This window comes from Arachis hypogaea, chromosome 18, assembly GCF_003086295.3.
Source record: "Arachis hypogaea cultivar Tifrunner chromosome 18, arahy.Tifrunner.gnm2.J5K5, whole genome shotgun sequence".
NCBI classification, from domain to species: Eukaryota; Viridiplantae; Streptophyta; class Magnoliopsida; order Fabales; family Fabaceae; genus Arachis; species Arachis hypogaea.
Window position 1 is genome coordinate 2,215,336 of NC_092053.1, and position 19,243 is coordinate 2,234,578.

Genomic DNA, 19,243 nt, shown 5'->3' on the forward strand with positions numbered 1-19,243 from the left:
CAACGAGGCCTGATAATGATTTCAGATAGCCACAAGTTGATTGATGTTGCATTGAATCCCGATGGAAGTTTATGGAAACCCCTGCATACCTTCCAGGCGTTTTGTACAAAACATATAGCTGCCAACTTAATGACTCACTTCAAGAACAAGGACTTGAAGAAGGTTCTCATCAATGCGGCGTATTCTAAGTCACAACAGGAGTTTGCTCATTATTTTGGTTGTTTGAGAGGCGAGAATGTTGCCATCACAAATGGCTTAAAAAAATGCCTTGTACACAGTGGACGCAATATGCAGATGATGGCCGCTGGTTTGGTAACATGATAACAAACATTTCAGAGTGTATCAACGCTGTGATGAAAGGTTCTCGTAATCTGGCCATCACGAGTCTGGTTAAGTCAACCTATTTCTATTTGGGTGAACTTTTTGCAAAGAAGGGATCTGAGGCCCATGCACAGCTTCAAGTTGGAACAGAATTCTCAGAATTGTTGATCCAAGACTATAGAGTTCAACTCGAAGCACATTAATACGTTAAATATTTATCAGTTCGATCGGTCGAGGACCACGTTCACCATTGAGGAGTTGGCAGCAGTGCCCAATTCCAGGCAGCAGAATTATCAAGTTCTACTTGATGATGGTAAGTGTGATTATGGGTATTTCCAAGCTCTTCATACCCCATGCCGACATATTCTAGCCGTATGCTCCCATTCACGACAAGATTGGAGGCGCTTTGTTCATCCCATGTATCGCATGGAGACCGTATTTAAGGTTTACAGATCAGAGTTCAAACCCATAGGTCACGAGGATGACTGGCCTTCATATGATGGACCCTGTATTCGGCCGAATCCTAGGATGATGAGAGCGAAAAAAGGTCGGCCTGTTAGCTTCAGGATTCATAACAACATGGATGACGTTAAATCCAATAGGGAGAAGAGGTGTGGATTGTGTTGTTAGGTCGCTCATATGCGAACGACTTGTACTGCTCTTGATACTGGTGGGGCCTCGTCAAGTCAGCATTAGATATTATTTTACATTTCCGTTGTATGTTTTCGTAATTTTCATTAAGTCAAAATGTTATTACTTATGATGTTTCTCTATGTACTCCAACACAATACCTTATCAAATTTGGTAGACATAATAGAAACATTCTATGAATGTTTTTCCATCCAACAGTAACTTAGTAACAAACAATAAAGTATGGGGTAAGTACGATTTTGGTCCCTTAAGTATGGGGCCAGAATCGAATTCGTCCCTCTTCTTATTTTGCCATTAAAATCGTCCTTAATGTTTTTTTTCGTATTAAAATCGTCCTTTTTAATAAAAAATTTTGTTTTATTCCTAAACTACCCCTATTCCTATTTTAATAATAAAAATTATAAAATAAAAAAAAAACAAAACGGGTGTTTGGGGAAGGGGGGAAGAAAACGCGTGGGTGGGGAGGGGAGGGGAGGGGAAGGGAAGGGGGGAGGGGAGGGGAGGGAAGGGGGGAGGGGGCTGGCACCGGGGAGGGAGCAGCTCGCTGCTGCTCGCGTTGCTGCCGTCAGACCCTGTCGCCGCCGTTCGTGCTTCAGTCGCCGCCACCATCGCACCGTTTGGAGCCGCCGTCAGACCCATTGAGAGGGGTCACGGGCTTGGAGCCGCCGCGCGTTCATCACCACCGCGTCCTCGCCGCGCTGCCGCCGTCGTCCTCACCACGCTACCGGGGGGTGGAGGTGGAAAGAAGGGGGGAACAGGGAGGTCGCCGCCGTGACCTCCTCGTCGTCGTCGCTTGCGCTCCGCTGCTGGTCGCCGCCTCGCCACTGCTGCTCGCCGCCTCTGTTTCTTGCTTCGATTTCTTTCTGCTTCGTCTTCTGCTTCTTGATTTGTTGAATCTTTGATTTGTTGATTTATCTCTGTTTGTTGTTTGCTGTGGTGGTGGTGGTGGTGGGGGTGGAGGGGAAGGGAAGAGCGGGGAGGGAGGTGACGTGGGGTGGGGTGGGGGTGCTGGGAAGGGAAGACAGGGAGGGGGTGACGCGGGGTGGGAGTGGGGGTGCTGGGAAGGGAAGAAGGGGAGGGGGGTGACGCGGGGTGGGAGTGGGGGAAGGGAAGAGGGGGAGGGGAAGGGGGAGGGGAGGCGAGGAGGGGGTGGGGGTGGAGGTGGGGGAAGGGGAGGCGGGGAGGGGGTGGAGTTGGGGGGAAGGGGAGGACGACGCGGTGTGGTGGTGGTGGTGGGGGGAAAGGGGGCGCGGGATGGTGGTGGGGGTGTGGGGGTGGGGGTGGGGGTGGTGGTGGGGGGTGGGGACGTAGGGGTGCTGGGAAGGGAAGACGGGGAGGGGCATTTTTGTCCAAAAAAATAAAAAGGACGATTTTAATACGAAAAAAAAACATTAAGGACGATTTTAATGGCAAAATAAGAAGAGGGACGAATTCGATTCTGGCCCCATACTTAAGGGACCAAAATCGTACTTACCCCATAAAGTATACAATTTGACAATGGTAATGATACTGACAACATACTGCTTGATCATGGCATAAAAATATACATTTTTACAAAGGTTACAATATCACAAAATACTACATCATAATAACTGTACATAGTATCATACTGTCCACGTACTCGCCTACCTCCATGTGGTTTGGATGTCGCCTAAGAGGCACAGCATCCAGACATCCACCTGTGACACATGGAGGAGGTCTGCACCCTCTGGGATGCTGTGGGAGATGAACCACTGGACGGATTGTCAAGGTGACGTCCCTAGTAGGCGGAAGGTGGTGGGGTGGCGTGTGAAAAGGGTTGTATCGGGTGTGGATTTGGCACATCATCGAAGAACCCTACACCACCTTCCTGCATGTAAGGGGACAACCAGTCTGGCACGACTTGGTGACCTCATCCATGTCCTGTGTAGTCAACACCGGATGTACGATAGATCAATACCAAGAAGCTCGGATGGACTGAACTGGATGTCGAAGTCAAAATCTAAATTACCGCTAGTCACTGCCCCTACTGGTTGCTCCCGGCCTCTGACTAATGTGAATTCCCAAGAAGACCAAGACTCGAATAGTCTTCAAAAAGCGGTCCTGACATCGTCCCAACCACCTGCCCATCATCATCGGGAATCTGTGCCCCATGTCCACTAGGAAGTGGGCTTACAGAGTCTCTATCGTGTTCGGCCACTGCATCCCTCTGCCTCCCTCTCCCTCCAGCACGATGCCCTCTCCTCTTACATCTCCCTCTTCCGTCCCGAGGCCGCACCTGTGGAAGCTCGCCATCCTCTGATTGATGGAGCTCTGGAGCCTCTGGATGGTGAATGGGGAGGTCATCCCACACCACCCCCGCTCGACACTAAGTGTGGGTCATCCTGACCAACAAGCTCGATGTGTGCCCATCGGAAGTACCAGGTAAAATATGCACGTGATGGGCGAACATCTATGGAATGATGCACCAGCAGCATGTGCTCTCAGTGAGCATCCCAAAACTTATGCCAGGCCCCAGAAAGTCAGGATACCACTTGCTCCTGCCGAACCTCCCATCATGCCATGCATCTCATCGGAATGTGTTGGAGGCCACCGAACTGCCGAAGGACACGATCAGCCTGATGCCACTCGACTTTAGCAAAGCACAAGAGAGGGCATACAACTGCAGCAGAGGCTTAAGACTCTGCGATCCCTGGTGGAACGATATGTTGCAGCCCTGGGTCGGCGTACGGTGTCCATGCAACCTGTTCAAACGCACATACACTTATCATATACAACTTCAAACGTTAATTAATGCATTGATGTTAAAACCAAATGATATTCACTTACATTAAGGACTCCTAGTCCATTGTGGAGACGCCGGTAAGTATGAAGCTTAGTCTTGCCTCTGTCATTGTCTGACTGCAACCCCGCTCACCTATAATCTCATGATAGTTAATACATGACAAACAATTAAGTAACTTACGATAAATATGCTTAAAAAATATTATACCTCTCAACAAGTGGAAAATGGCACGTGACGTATCCCTGAGGCCTCAACAGTGGTATATAGTGATATGTCCATGAAAGTAGCAGATTTTTGCATCTACCTAGATTTCGCTTTTAGTAGTTCGTGGCCCGGCATATCTGGCGGTAAAGCCAGGCTAGCATTGCTGATCCCCAAGATAACCTCCCACACCGATCAAGGTCTGCTAACAGCAGCAACCATCTAATGTGCACCCTAGTGTCTGAGGCATCCGTAAACAGAATGCCCCCGATCATCTGCATGAGATAACCCCGAGTATGATGCAGTCGACGCAGTTCAGTTGGGTCCTCCTCCAACTCTCCACACAGTGTTCTGGAACCAGTTGAGCTTGACAGTCCACTTCGTCTGTGACTGTTTGTCATCTGGGCCCATAATAGCTCCTAAATACTCCTGACACATCTCCTCAATGGACAATTCTTCATAGAACTACTCCCATCCACCAATGCATACACTAACTGGCTCTCCATCAATAACGAGTCCCAACTGGTATGCCACGTCATGCAGGGTGATAGTCATCTCCCCACATGGCAAGTGAAACATATGGGACTCGAGTCGCCATCTCTCAATCAGAGCTAATATTAATGGCCAATCATGCTCCCACTCTACCATGTAGGTAACATGCTCGAATCCTGCTCATCTGAGATATGGCCTAATAACCTCAGGCGAACGCCCCAACAATTTCCTCTTGGTATGCAAGACCTTAGGCGCCTACCAAATATAATAAATCATTATAACAAAAAAGAATTAACAAGTTACAACACAAATTCAAATTTCAAATATATAAGCGACATGAGTTACAAAGTGTACCACTCGGTAAAGTTTGCTTGCAATGTGGTCAGTTTGGTCCAATCTATACATTGTATCCTCATAACCCAACAATTCTGGCTCCATGACTACACTTTAACAGAACAAAATAGATTAAGTTTTGTTGAAATTGAATGAATTAATTAAATTAACTAAATTTACTAAATCAACTAAACTACATAAAAAATTTACTAAATTAACTAAATTATTTAATATCAACTAAATTATTTAAAAATAACTAAATTATTTCAAAATAACTAAATCATGTAAATTAACTCTATCATTGACTTATGAAACTAATTAATATAACTAATAACTTAATCTACCTTCATAAACAGACATATTAAAAAAATGAATGATAAGAAATCAAACAAAAAAGATAAACAATAAAATAGAATTCCTTAATACTATCGAACTCAAATAAATAATCAACTGAAGAGCTCACAAACTTCACCAACGATCAATGAAATAACTTTCACAATAGAGAGGATGAGAATGAAGAGAGTTGGAAAAGAAAATTTTGAAATGAAAATGAAAATGACAAGTATAGTGGTCCCCCACGTTTTTTTATATTTGGGCAAACTTAAGGTAAATTTCGTCGAAGATACGTCGAACTCTATATATTTCACAGCCCAGGAGTGCGGTGAACCTTAGTAATATCATAAGGTTCATCGAGAGTGCGGCGAACTTGGTCGAGTTTCCAAAAAAGAAAAAACAAAACAAAATTTGGAATTTAAAGTTGGGATAATTTGTTTTTAGAAATAATGATTTTTTTTATTTTATGTCAGAAAAAAATCCAGTTCCTGAATGTTGTTTGACACGTGGCTTTGATTCATGGGAAATGGATAAGGGGTTAGTCATTGTTGAACTTGTAGTTAAGGGTGACAAACAGCGCGAAACCCGAAGGATCGGTTTGTGTAACCCGCCAAAAGGTGAGTTATGCTGAAAATTTGAAATCATCAAACTTAAAAAGTTCGTCTAATCCACACCGCCTAATCCGTGGGTTTTGGCGGGCTTCGCCGGGGCAGGGCGGGCTAAACATTTTTTTGTTAGGACCATTTTTTTACAAATTTCTATGATATTATTAATCTACAAGATGATGATGTTCTAAATTATATTTTGTATCATGTTTTATGTTTGATTGATTATAAACTTGAAGATGTTTAATTATGTATTTTGGATAATGTTTGTTTTGTTTTGGACAATGTTAGTTTTATTATTTTGTTTTAAAAAACTTGGTTTATGATTATGTTTATTACATATTTATAATTATAAACATTTTAATGTTTGTAAATTTAGAAATTATAAGTTTTTATGTCTTTAGAAATTATATGTTTATTGAAATGGTTGTGAAATTATATATCTTAATTAATATTTAATGATTTATAAAAAAAATAGGGCTTTGACGCGCCAGTTTACCATTAGGCGGGACAGGGAAAGAATTTAGAATTGCTTTACTAGGCGGGGTGGACACAGGCTAGCCCCCAGATGGCGGACTTTTGACGGGATGGGCGGGCTTCCTCGTTTGCCACCCCTATTTGTAACATTTTTTTATAGAAAAATAATTATTTGCACCTCAAAATTGCTTGGATGATTTTGTGTTGTTTTTTAAAATTACGGAGACGAGAGCGTATCGTTAATATGCGTGGGCATATTGTCCCACTTCATAATTTTAAGAGTTAGAACAAATAGGTCATTGACCTTTTGACCCGCAGAACATTTATATCTTTGAGGATTTAAAAATATATTTAAGTCTCTGACTTTCTCAAAATCTGGATATATCGATTCCCGAATCTAATTTGTCCCATTTTAAAAACTCTCTCACGTGTACATCTATATATCGGCCAGGCCAATACAATGGAAGCCATGTTTGATTCCATCTGTCCAGATTTTGAGAAGGTTAGAGACTTACATGTATTTTCAAATCGTTGGGATTTAAATGTCTGCAAACCAAAAGGTTAAGGACCTATTTATCATTTTCTCTAATTTTAAAAAATATCACCAAATTCAATAATTGAGTAATACACTAAATTTTTTTAATATTTTAAAAAATTAATACAAAATTATCACTAAAATCAATTATATTTATGTATAAATATATGTATAATTTAGTACAATTATTAAATCAGTCATTAAAATTAGTTATTAATATAAAATATATATTAAAAATGAGTTAAATTATATAAAACTATGTCAAAAGCTTAAAATTGATAAAATTGTTTATATCTTTTATTATTTCTAATACTATTAAAAATGGTTCATATCTAACATGAAATTGATAAAATTGTGTTGTCGACCTCTATAATTAATTGGACTTTCTTGAATTGCAATGTGACCATACACCTTATTATGTTTTTAATTTCTCCTATGATTTCTTATGATGAACTTTGTAAAAGAAAAGGAAAAGAGCGTTGAAAAAACTGCGAATGAACTTAAACTTTTGCTGCTGCTAATGAAGATGATGAAACAACTGATAAAGTATCATCAGATAATAAAAAAAAAAGAAGAAAAAAAATCTCTTGTAATAATTATATATTCTAATTTTTATAATACTATTTAATAATGTATTCTGTAGTTATTTAAATTTGATATGTATTTTATCTTATTAATTAGGTATTCTATACGTATTCTTTAAATATTCCAGTGTATATATATTATTAAAGTATGTTTATTACAAGTAAATTATATACAACATGTCACGCCAATAATTTTATTATTTCTAGTACTATTAAAAATTGTTTATATCTAACATAAAATTGAAAAAATTGTGTTATCGACCTCCATAATTAATTGGACTTTCTTAAATTGTAATGTGATCATACATTCTATTATCTTTATTACTTCTTCTTTATCTTCTTATGATGAATTTTGTAAAAGAAAAGGAGAAGAGCACCAAGAAAAACTGATGAAGTTGTAACTTCTGCTGCTGTTGAAGATGATGAAACAGCCAGTAAAACATCATCAGATAGTGCGATAAAGAAAAAATACAAAAAAAAAATTTATCTGACACTTATAATAATTATATATTTTAATTTTTATAATACTATTTAATATCGTATTCTTGTAATTATTTAAATTTGATATGTATTTTATCTTATTAATTAGGTATTTTTTTATGTATTCTCTAAGTACTCTGATGTTTATAAATTATTAGAGTATATTTATTTAAGGTAAATGTGTCTAATATTTGATAAGTTATTACTGTTTTCTTTTGAATTTAATAAATTTGTGTCATTTTTATTTATCTTTTGATTAAAAGGTTTTGAGCATCTCTACCTTCTAAACTTAAAATAATAATATGCTATTCACATCAATAACATGCATGCATGTATATTATTATTATTGTGGTTTAATCCTTTTATCATGAATGATGCATGTAAGAATTGAATATAGAGTTAAAACATTAAACAATTTAAAACTGAGAAAATAAATTTTAATTTAGAGTAATACCTTAAATAGGTCTCTAAAAAATTTATGATCGGACGTATTTATCTTCAACAAAATTTAATTAAGATTTTGACTTGACGTTTTTAGTTATCTATCAGATACCTATGGCAGTTTGACCTGGTTAAGGGTGACTTCCTACATGGAGGTTAACGGGTTGATGTGTCAGATTAACTGCGACGTGTCACCTCTAGGATAATTTGATCCCTATCCAAACTGGACAAAACAACGTCGAATTGGATCATGAGGCGACGTCGTTTCGTGGAGGACAGAGTTGCGAAATGGCGTTGTTTTAAATGGGAACCTATCTGCCTGATGATTGTGCTTCTATAGGGACTTATTTGTCTGATAAGCTAATGTTGGAGACTTATCTGACCTATAGTTGGTGACATTACCCTCAAATATATTCATTGCCCTTTTTTGGTTTCATTGAAAATATGTATCTGGACTTAGTAGCTTGCAAAATTCTAATCCTCCCTCTCATGACACTCAAATTGAAGATTCTCTTTCACATGTCACAAAAAATGTTTCGAACAATCCCAAAGTATGCTAATTTTGAATGACTTAATGTGTATATTGAAATGTGTATGAAGCATCCTCATAATAATTTTGTTAATTCCAGGCTCAGCAATCTTTTAGACGTTCAAACCAAACAGTAATCAGGCCCAAGGCTCAGGAAAGTGTTAGTGCTAAAACGGCCATAGCAGTTGCAACCAATGGCACAACATCTAGATTGTTCAAATTTATTCCAACACCGGGATTGAAGCAGTCTATGAAAAAATGATGCTTTTAAGAATTCCAACACCATATTTTGTCATGTTGGAGAAAATAGATCTTTTGTTGCTTGGGTTGGTTTGTTTTGTTTAGTCTATATTAACGGAAATAAACCTTCTTTTGTGTGATTTGGTTTATGTTGCTATTAAACTTAACTACTTGTGTGGTTATAATATTTTGATTATCAGTTATGTAACCATTTTGATAAATGTATGAAACAAACCAAAAGCAATGTGTTTATTTTATACTATTTCACCACAATTGATTTCATGCATATCCATCCAAATATAATGAGACATTTCAATCCAACAATTTGATAATCAACACAGATTAAAACTTGCCTAAACAGCCACCACATATATACAAAATACAACTACAACTACCAATGTCTCAATTATTATACCCCTAAATAAATAGGTCCCCAAACATTAACTTATCAGGCAAATAGGTCCCTATAAAAGCACAATCATCAGATAGATAGGTCCCAATTTAAAATGGCGCCATTTTGCAACTCTGCCTTCTATGGTGGGGACGAATCTGTCCTCCACGAAACGACGTCATTCGCCTCATGATCCAATATGATGTCGTTTTGTCCAGTTTGGATGAGGACCAAATTGTCCTAGAGGTGACACGTCGCAGTTAACCTGACACATCAATTCGTTAACCTCTATGTAGAACGTCACCGTTAGTCCTAACCAGGTCAAACTGCCATAAAGACATATTTAATGTATAACTAAAAACGTTAGAATCAAAATCTTAGTTGAATTTTATTGGGGACAAATCTGTCCGATCGTAAATTTCTTGAATACCTATTTGAGGTATTACTCTTTAATTTAATAATCATGAATTTATGATACAACAATATCCCATCTAACGACACATTAAATGAATTAAAAAAAAAAGGCCTGATCACCTTTTGTGAATAAAAAAAGTATTTTCATTTTTAACCTTATTCTTTACCCATTCTATATTTTCATCTAATTAACTCCTGACTATAAAATTCTGTGAGAATATATGTGTACTAGTGGAAAAGGAAGATGGATGAAAAAGATTGAGCACAAATGAAAATGTAAAATGATAAATTTACATAGATATGGTGAATTCTCAAATAATCAAGACAACTTTTTTTGTTTGATAATTAAGTCTTTCACAAAAAGTTAAAAAGACACTGAGATTAGATTACAACACAACATTTAAAAAAAAAAGAAAACTACAACAATAAAACAAAGTAAATAATATCTAATGAAATTTTCACATAAATTTTAAAATTTTATATTGATTATTATTAAGTTTGAACTAAAAAAATTCAGGTTGGGAGGAAAGATCAAAATTTAAAAGACTATTTTAATTTGTGGTTGTAGTTGACAAATTAAGTATGAAAATAATTGATAATAATTACAATTATGATAAATATTAATAATAATTCTTTTTGAATAATTTCTATCGTGTAATTTATACACTATTTTAATTTATAAATTAGTTAATATGTGCCCTAAAAATAGTTTAAACTAAAATTGTTTTACCAATAATAGTCGTAACTTATATTCTTAGAACATATATTAACTAAATTTTTATTTTATATGTTTTAATTATTATTTATTGTTATTGATGACTTGCTGTTGTAATAATAGCTGTTATTCATCTTGTATCAAATCTACTGGTTCTAGATGGGGCAAGCTTGATGTATGGTTGACCAATCTGTGACCACTTGTATGAAATTCATATTTCACTTTTACTATTAAAAATAAATAAATAATAAAAAATACACATTATGGTACAAAGATTATTTCCTTCCACATGCAACTTTAGTATGCACTTTAATTTATACATGTATAGCTAGTTTAAACTTTAAAGTAAGATGAATTTTATAGTGTCTTTGTTGTGGTGTTTAAATTGTTTAATTTCTTTTTTAAAATAAAAAATTTAAAATTTAAAATAAAAAATAAATTATTTAAAATTTATTAAATATTATTTATTTATTTTTTTTAATAATTTAAGTATAACACACTATAGTATTCACCTTAAAGTAATTGTAAATATTTTGAAGAGAGATTGTAGAGGTTGTTTCTTAGCTACTTCTCGAATATAAGATTATAGCCATCAAATTGAACTAGCAGACAAAGTCAAACATTCAGTCTCAAGAAAGATATCAGATAAATAATCAATCAAAAACTGAAGGCTTGCGGCGAAAGAATTGAATAGTGTTCAATTTTCTTTGAGGGTGGTTTGCTGGTTGATAACACAGCATGCATATATAACAAAACTTACACGCTGTTGAAGATAATGACATAAAACAAAAACAAACAAGACATTACGCTACACGGTTTTCTTAAAGACATTTATAAAAACCTCTATTTAGAACTAGTCTTTTTCTATTACTTGTCCTTATCATCCTTCTCTTTCTAAGTTTATGCACATAAGTTACTCAAAATTTGTTTTGGGTCTAATTAAACGAGTTTGAGTAATGTTTGATTGTCTCACGCGGAAAGAATGCCAATGACAGCATCAACCAAATATCTTGTACAACTGCACCTATAACATTTTTTTAAACATAAAATGTTCACATTTTATAGCTACTTATATTTTAATAACATCTTTTGTGGAAATCATGTTAACAAGTAAGAGTAAGAGATATAATATTAATATCATTATCAGGTAACATTCACATTATGACCATATGATAACTTATTGTAAGTGTATTATTATAGAGAAACTTTTTGTGCCTATTCAAATCTAACAACTTATATTTTGGACTATTTATATTATGTTAAAAATAATTTTTTCTAATATCTTTATTTATTTCATTTGTCACACCAATTGATTTTAATTTTAATGCACTACTAGTATAAACAAATTTTTATTGAGATTGAATGGTGTTTGATGGATAATTGAGAAACAAAATTCATGGCATGAATTAAGGTAGGGCAATGATTAGTCCCTTGCAAGAATGATGAAATAATATTGGGGGCCAAGTCAAGCAAGCACAACACATACAAGCTTCAATTTGGGGATGCACATGGTTTAGCAGCAATGCAAATACCACCATTGTTTTCCATCTAACTGTCATTCTTCCAAGACAGCCAACACTGAATTGCCATTATTTTTTTTATTTATTAATTAATTATTACACATTTCAACATCCCTACACATCTCCACCAATCACATCAATTCATCCACAATATAAGTAAACCAAAATATTCATAAACACACACAAGACATCACAACTCAAAGAAACACATATAAAAAGGCCAACATAGAAAAACCATTTAGCAATTACAGAGAAAGTTCAACTTTTTCCACCATTATGGATGAAGTAGTGGACGACACACCCTTCTGGCTCCAAAGTGGTGCCGCCAGCCACCGCGGCCGCCACCTCCGCCGCTCATACTCCATGATATTCAGCTCCGGGGCGGTTCTCATTATCCTTCTGGTGGCTGCAACTGCATTCATCTTAATCATAGCACCTACATTACATTCTTTCAGTTCACACATTCTTAAACCCCATTCAGTGAAGAAAAGCTGGGATTCACTCAACTTTGTTCTGGTTCTCTTTGCCATACTATGTGGCTTCCTCAGCAAGAACAACACCACTACCACCAACGACACCCCACGTTCCTCCTCCTATCAAGATCAAACCTTCATTGAAGCAACGCAATCACAAGACTATGCTAAACAAAACCCAGAAACACCAATGCATTGGTATGAATACTCTGAGAGAACACCCTCTTATAACAGGTTGAGGAGTTTCAACTCCTACCCTGATCTCCGCCAAGAGTCGTGGATCGCCGCCGAAGAACGATGGAGATTTTACGATGATACCCACGTTAGAGGTTACCGCGAGGTGGGCATCGACCACAACGAGAACCGAGAACTCCGTCGCAGGCCGTCAAGACCAGCTGCCGGAGAAGAACAAAAAGAAGAAGAGCAGGGGATCATTAAGAACATTGAAGTTGACACCTTTGAAGTTCGTACGACCAAAGTCCCCAGCTCGCCGCCGGTACCAGCAGCGGTTCCACCATCGCCGCCGGTACAAGCAGCAGTTGCACCATCGCCGCCGCCGGCACCACCACCTTTACCCAGTAAAGATCGTCCAAGACATTCCCGAGTGATTGAGAAGCCGAAGTATGAAGAATCGGGAGTTGAAAGCATAAGACAACGACACTCACCGCCACCACCTCCCCCGCTTCCTGCGGTGCACAATAAGAACAAGAGAGGGAGTGCAACTAAGGAGTTCTTCACGTCTTTGAAGGGAAAAAATAGGAAGAAACAAAGGCAGCGCAGCTTCGAGAATTTCGAAAGCATTCTGAATTCTGAACCTCCTCCTACTCTGCCTCCACGACAACCACCCCCACCACCACCTATGCCACCACCGCCTTCGGTTTTTCAGAATCTTTTCTCTAAGAAAAGCAAACATAAAAAGGGTCACCCAGATGTTTCATCATCAAGAACCAAACCGCAGGTTGTTGTGGCAAAGGCTAATGTTAAGCCCCATCTTAGAGAGAATATCTCAACTTTGGAAGAAAACGTTATTACTGGTAACGAGTCACCCTTGCTGCCAATACCTCCACCGCCGCCTCCGCCGCCATTTAAACTGCCGGCGTGGAAGTTCCTGGTGCAGGGTGACTATGTTAGAGTAGATAGCATTAGTAGTTCAAGTAGTGGTTCGCCAGATTTGGATGAAGATGTTGTGGATTCACCCAGCAGTGAGGCAAGTCAATGGGATAATGATAATAGTCCTTCTTCTCCACAAGGTGGGGATTTAGAACCTGAAATAATGTTGTTCTATCCCAGCCCTGATGTTGATACCAAAGCTGGTACTTTCATTGAAACATTCAGAGCTGGTTTGAGGATGGAAAAGATCAACTCCACCAGGGAGAAGCAGGGAATAGGGAGATCCAATCTTGGACCTTCAACATATTTGGAAAGAAATGGACCCAAGTTGAAGTTACGAAATTGAGATTTTGTCTTTGTTTATCAGATTGTTTTGTTCTTTGTATTCGTTTGTTCATTTCTTTTTTGTTACAGTAAATTGTTATCATGTACCAATTGAGATCAAGTTCGATAGTACCACACAGTATAGAAGAACAGGAGTTTTATTTCCTTTGCAATAGATCTCTTCTTGCATTTTATCCCTTTTTAATTTGATCTTAGTTTTCCTTAAAAAAGCATGAAAATACTTTTGATGTGGTGACGTGTGACTAAGATTCTGTGTTGCATAAAGCCTAAAAGGTAACAGTTGTCTAACAATATAAGCATCAAGAGAACGGTGTTGTGGGTACTGCTTTTGCACTCAAAATTCCTTCCTTATGTTTTGAGCAACTCAAATGTGGCCAGTACAAAACTTTTAGAAAAGAGGATTATGAATAAAAAATGTTACAAAGAAACTTTTCAGAAAGGGGGAAAACTACTTGTTACTGCTGGATTAATCTGTACTCTATCTTTTCGCGAAACTTTTCAGTAAAATAACTTCAATCTACAGAATAGAGAGAGAAAGGAGGGAGTATCTTCAAAGACTAAAGCGAGATTCTTTTGTCCCAAAGTTCAAGAATTCTTGAGATGAACAGGATTGGAAACTTCAATCCAAATTATGATCCAGTGGGGTAAATTTATTGAATGAAGCTAACAAATACAGTACCAACAAATATAAAGCATATCATGCAGTTCCAATTTGTTCCAATTCCATAAAAATGTAAAACTTTCAACTTTCTGTCAACTCTATAAACAATTAAACACTCAACAACTGCAAAAGCAAAAATAACAGAAGTAATTTGGCCTCAACTCTGTAGCAAAAATTACAACTGAAGAATCGTCCTTTGATTGCAGAGTTGTAAGGTAGCACCTACAGTTTGGTTAGAGCATAACATGAATGGGATTTCATAACCCAGTAACAAACCAAAGAGGGCGCATTCCTCGCTTTATCAAACTCATTTGTGCGGGAGAGCTAAACATGCTCAACAAATAAATAGTCTACAACAAAATCAGTAAGCATATTCTACCATAAAGCAGTATACAGAATGCAAGTTATAATACTTAAAGCTAACAAAAAAGACAATAGATTGGAGTGCCTAAAGGAAATAAGCAGCAATGAAGAAGGGAAACAGGGCCAAAACTTGCAATGCTGACCTAATGCTTTGGAGCCTTACTCAGCAAATACTTCTTCAACACATCCATAACCGAGCCAAAGTCCGCCTTCACTTGCACCGGCGGGTTAGCATATCTGCAAGCCATCTCCTTGATATCCTTGGAATGATAATCGATTTTGGACTGAGTGAACTTCAACCCATGAGCCGTGCTCACCACCACAGTCCTATCGGTAGGCTTTATAACCCCACTATTCCTCAACTTAAACAATGCAGTCAAAGCCACTCCAGTGTGAGGGCAAATAAACATGCCAGTGGAGTCTGCTTGAGCCATGGCATCCATCAACTCCTCCTCAGTCGCCTCCTCAACAATCCCATTCGAGTTCTTCAAGGCATAAACAGCCCTGTCAATTGAAACAGGGTCACCAATTTGTATGGCAGATGCAAAGGTAGTATTAGCCTTCACCGCCTTAAAATCTTTCCACCCTGACTTGAAGTACAAGTACAAAGGATTGGCATTCGCAGCCTGGGCACAAACGAGCCTGGGAATCTTATCCACAAGCCCCAACTCTTTACACATATGAAACCCTTTGTAAAAAGCATAAATATTGCCAAGGTTGCCGCCGGGGACAATGACCCAATCAGGGACCTGCCAATCAAACTGCTGCAGAATCTCAATAGCAGCAGTCTTCTGCCCCTCAAGCCTCAAACTGTTCAAAGAATTCGCCAAATATATCGGCAGCTCGGCCGTAACCTCCCTAATCAGCTGCATACAACCATCAAAATCGGTGTCAATACTCAGCACGAAAGCACCATTCGCAATCGGCTGCACCAACTGCGCAATGGAGATCCTGTTAGCAGGCAAGAACACAATGGAAGGGATCCCCGCAGAAGCGCAGTAAGCAGACAAAGCAGCAGAGGTGTCTCCAGTTGAAGCACAACCAACACCAACCACAGGTCTATTCATCTTCCTCAAGCGGTTCACCTTGTATTAAACACTCAAAATCAGTCCCAAATAACATTACAAGTTGCAGAATAAGCAATGCTAACTAACTAACTTTATAATAGTTTGATAACTAAGAATCTAAGAACCCTAACGGGAATATGATTATGAATACCTGGCTGACGAGAACGGTCATGCCGAGATCCTTGAAGCTGCCGGTGTGGCTGATGCCGCAGTGCTTGACCCAGAGATCGTTCATGCCGAGGAACTGTTTGCCGAAACGCTCGGCCCAGAAGAGATTGGAGTTTCCCTCAAAGGCACTGACGATGTCATCGCTGTCGATCTCGGGGAGCACCCACTCCTTCTTGGACCAGACGCCGGAGCCGTAGGGCCAGGTGGTGCGGCCGACGCGGGAATCGAAGAGGTTGCGCCAGTACTCGCCGTCGAACTTCTTGAGGGCGGCCATGTCGTGCTGGACGTCGAGGAGGCCGCCGGATTGAGAGCGGTAAACGATCTCATCGAGGGAGTAGGACTCGGTGGAGGAAGGGTCGGCGTTGAAGGGGACGTAGCAGGCTGAGAAGAGGTTGTCGTGGGTGATGTTGTTGCGACGGGCTTCGTCGCGGATGTTCTCGTCGGCAGGGCGGCGCTGCTTGGGGGAGGTGAGAGGAGTGGTGGGCTGGGATTGGGCCTTGATAGGGAAGTGGGTGGGCCTGGGCCTGGGGGGTTGGTGGGTTTTGAGGGGAAAAGGGGAAGATGCGTGGAAGAGGGAGGTAGAAGAAGCAGCAGCCATTGAGGGATTTAGAATGTGAAAGATGAGAAAGCAGCTCTGAATCTAAACGCTTTAAATACTGTTTGCGATCCGCCGCCGTGATTCCACTCTCACTGGATCACTGCCAACTTGCCTTTCACACTGTCGTTTCTTCTTTATGTTTTGCCAACTGCACTTGACTACTTAGGCCCAGTTTGGGTAAATAACTTAAATAAGTTCTTTTAAAAAAAGAGCTTAAAGCATAATGACTTTTATTAATAGTAGCTTATAAATAAGTTATTTTGTGTTTGGATTTTTAGTTATAAAAGTACTTATTTTGAAGTTGTAGTGTTTGGATAAATAATTCAAAAAATAATTTTTTTTTTACAAAAGAGGATGAATATTAAAATAACGATGATAACAAATATTTTTTAATATTGAATGTTGATTTTACCTAATCTAATCACTAATATTATGTATGATATGGTAGGTGAAAATAAAAAATAACTATAAAATGTATCAATGTATATTTTGTTGCTGTTTTTATTTTACTCCTATTAGAACTCCCTTCTCCTTTATTGAGGTCAAGAACTTGCTATAATTAATTATGAAAATAATAGCAAGCTATAAAATCACATGTGAAAAAAATAAAATTAAAACTAAAATTTCATACCACAGTTAAATACAAATTTAATAATAAAAAATAGAATGATAAAATGATAAAAAAATACTTAGAATGAATATATGCAGTAGGTTGTTCTTCAGATGCAATATTGTCTGAAAAATGAAAATGGTGGTAGAGGATCAATACTTTCATCAGATGAATCATTACGTGAAAATGATGGTGAGGTTTGGAACATTGCATGAGAATGATGGTGGAATGATGGTGGAAGGCCAATGTTTCTAGCAGACCTTGAGTGAAAATAGTGGTAAAGAGTCAATATTTTTCACAGAGTAGATTTTTTTTGTTTTGAAATTAATTTAAAAAAAAAGTGGTAGAATGACTTATCAAAAAGCCGAAAAGTCATATATTTTTACTTCTTCAAAAAGCTGTAAATTAACTTTTCGGGAAGTTAAAAGCTTTTTTTAAGATAGTGCCAAACACGCAGATTATGACTTTTCATAATCCAAAAGTCAAAAAAAAGTAGCTTCTGCTACTTCCCAAACGAGCTCTTAATACTGCCATTATTTTCATAAAGAATATCTTTTTTTAATAAATTTTTTTTATTTTTTAATGTGTTTGATAAATTTTTAATAGTAAAAATAAAAATACTAAAAAAATAAAAAAACATATTTTTTTAAAAAAGTTATAATTTATATTTTTTTTTAAAGATTTTTTTTTAAAAAAGATATTTTTTATGTAATAAATAAATAAAAATATTTTTATATTATTATACCCAAACATAATTGATAGATAAAAAGACCTTTTTACATGAGATATCCAAATATAAAATTACTTCTACTTTTTTATAAGATTTAAAAAAAAAACTAAAAATTTTTTTTTTTAGAGTATAATTATTTAAAATAATAATTTTCAATTTTTAAATTAAAATATAAATTCAATTTTAATGTACATGTAAATAGTTTTATACGCTAAATCAGTAAAAATATTTATCTTTTATATTAATGATACGAATAATTATTTAAAAAAATAAATATAATTAAAATATTAAATAATTTTATACTATCAATATATTTTTAAAATTAAACTCTTAAAATACTTTTTTGTTTATTTTTAGATTTTAGAGGTGTTACAGTTATAAACTTATAATTATCATATTCAATCAGATATAAACTGTTGTTATTAATTATTATCTTATTGTTAGCACAAAAGTTTGATGCAGTATAATTGTTTTGACCGTAGTTAATAACAATATAAAATATGATTTTTGATTCACACAATTTAGCTAGAATCGAAAATGAATATTAGATTGAATAAGACTAATAAGTAATAACATGTGAAAAATATAATTGATGGAAAAAATGTGAAAACTATTATTTGACTACCAAGATATGATAAAATATGGACGATTAAACTTGGAGATTAAGTAAAAACAAAAACGTGGGAGAAGAGGCCAAAACTACTCAAGGCAATATAAATTTTTCTCTATAAATAAAAGAGTCAAAGACATTCAAAAGGATTTCAATTCAATAAAACATCTCAAGTAACATTGAAATCTCTGTAAGATTCTTTGTCACCATGACAAAAAATATTATAGAATACAGTATAAGTGAGTGTTTGAAATCAATTTTTTTCTACTGTTGTTATTTTCTTTATGTTCTTTTCTAGTATATTGTTATTTCGTTCATATTCATGTTCATGTTCAACTTGTTTATTCTTATTACAGATTTATAAGCAGTATTTAGTCAAATTTATTTGATCTTATCTTAATTATTATTCTTGTTTAGTCTTTGATTTATATATTACGGTTTACTTAAGAATTTTATTATTACATTATTTGACAATTCATTCT

The 19,243-nt window shown here is 36.7% G+C and overlaps 2 protein-coding genes across 2 annotated transcripts; one reads left to right on the forward strand and one right to left on the reverse strand.

The window, feature by feature from the left end:
• The first annotated feature begins 11,612 nt into the window (after positions 1-11,612).
• LOC112771303 (uncharacterized) lies at positions 11,613-14,108 on the forward strand. Its single transcript, XM_025815999.3, has one exon. It carries the CDS (start codon positions 12,303-12,305, stop codon positions 13,953-13,955), a length of 1,653 nt encoding a protein of 550 aa, XP_025671784.1. The 5' UTR covers positions 11,613-12,302; the 3' UTR covers positions 13,956-14,108.
• A 546-nt stretch (positions 14,109-14,654) lies between these two features.
• Positions 14,655-16,971, reverse strand: LOC112771304 (threonine synthase, chloroplastic). The gene is made up of 2 exons (XM_025816000.3): positions 16,197-16,971; positions 14,655-16,063 (listed from the first exon to the last, which is right to left on the reverse strand). Exons 1-2 carry the CDS (start codon positions 16,809-16,811, stop codon positions 15,122-15,124), a joined length of 1,557 nt encoding a protein of 518 aa, XP_025671785.1. The 5' UTR covers positions 16,812-16,971; the 3' UTR covers positions 14,655-15,121.
• Between the last annotated feature and the right edge of the window lie 2,272 nt (positions 16,972-19,243).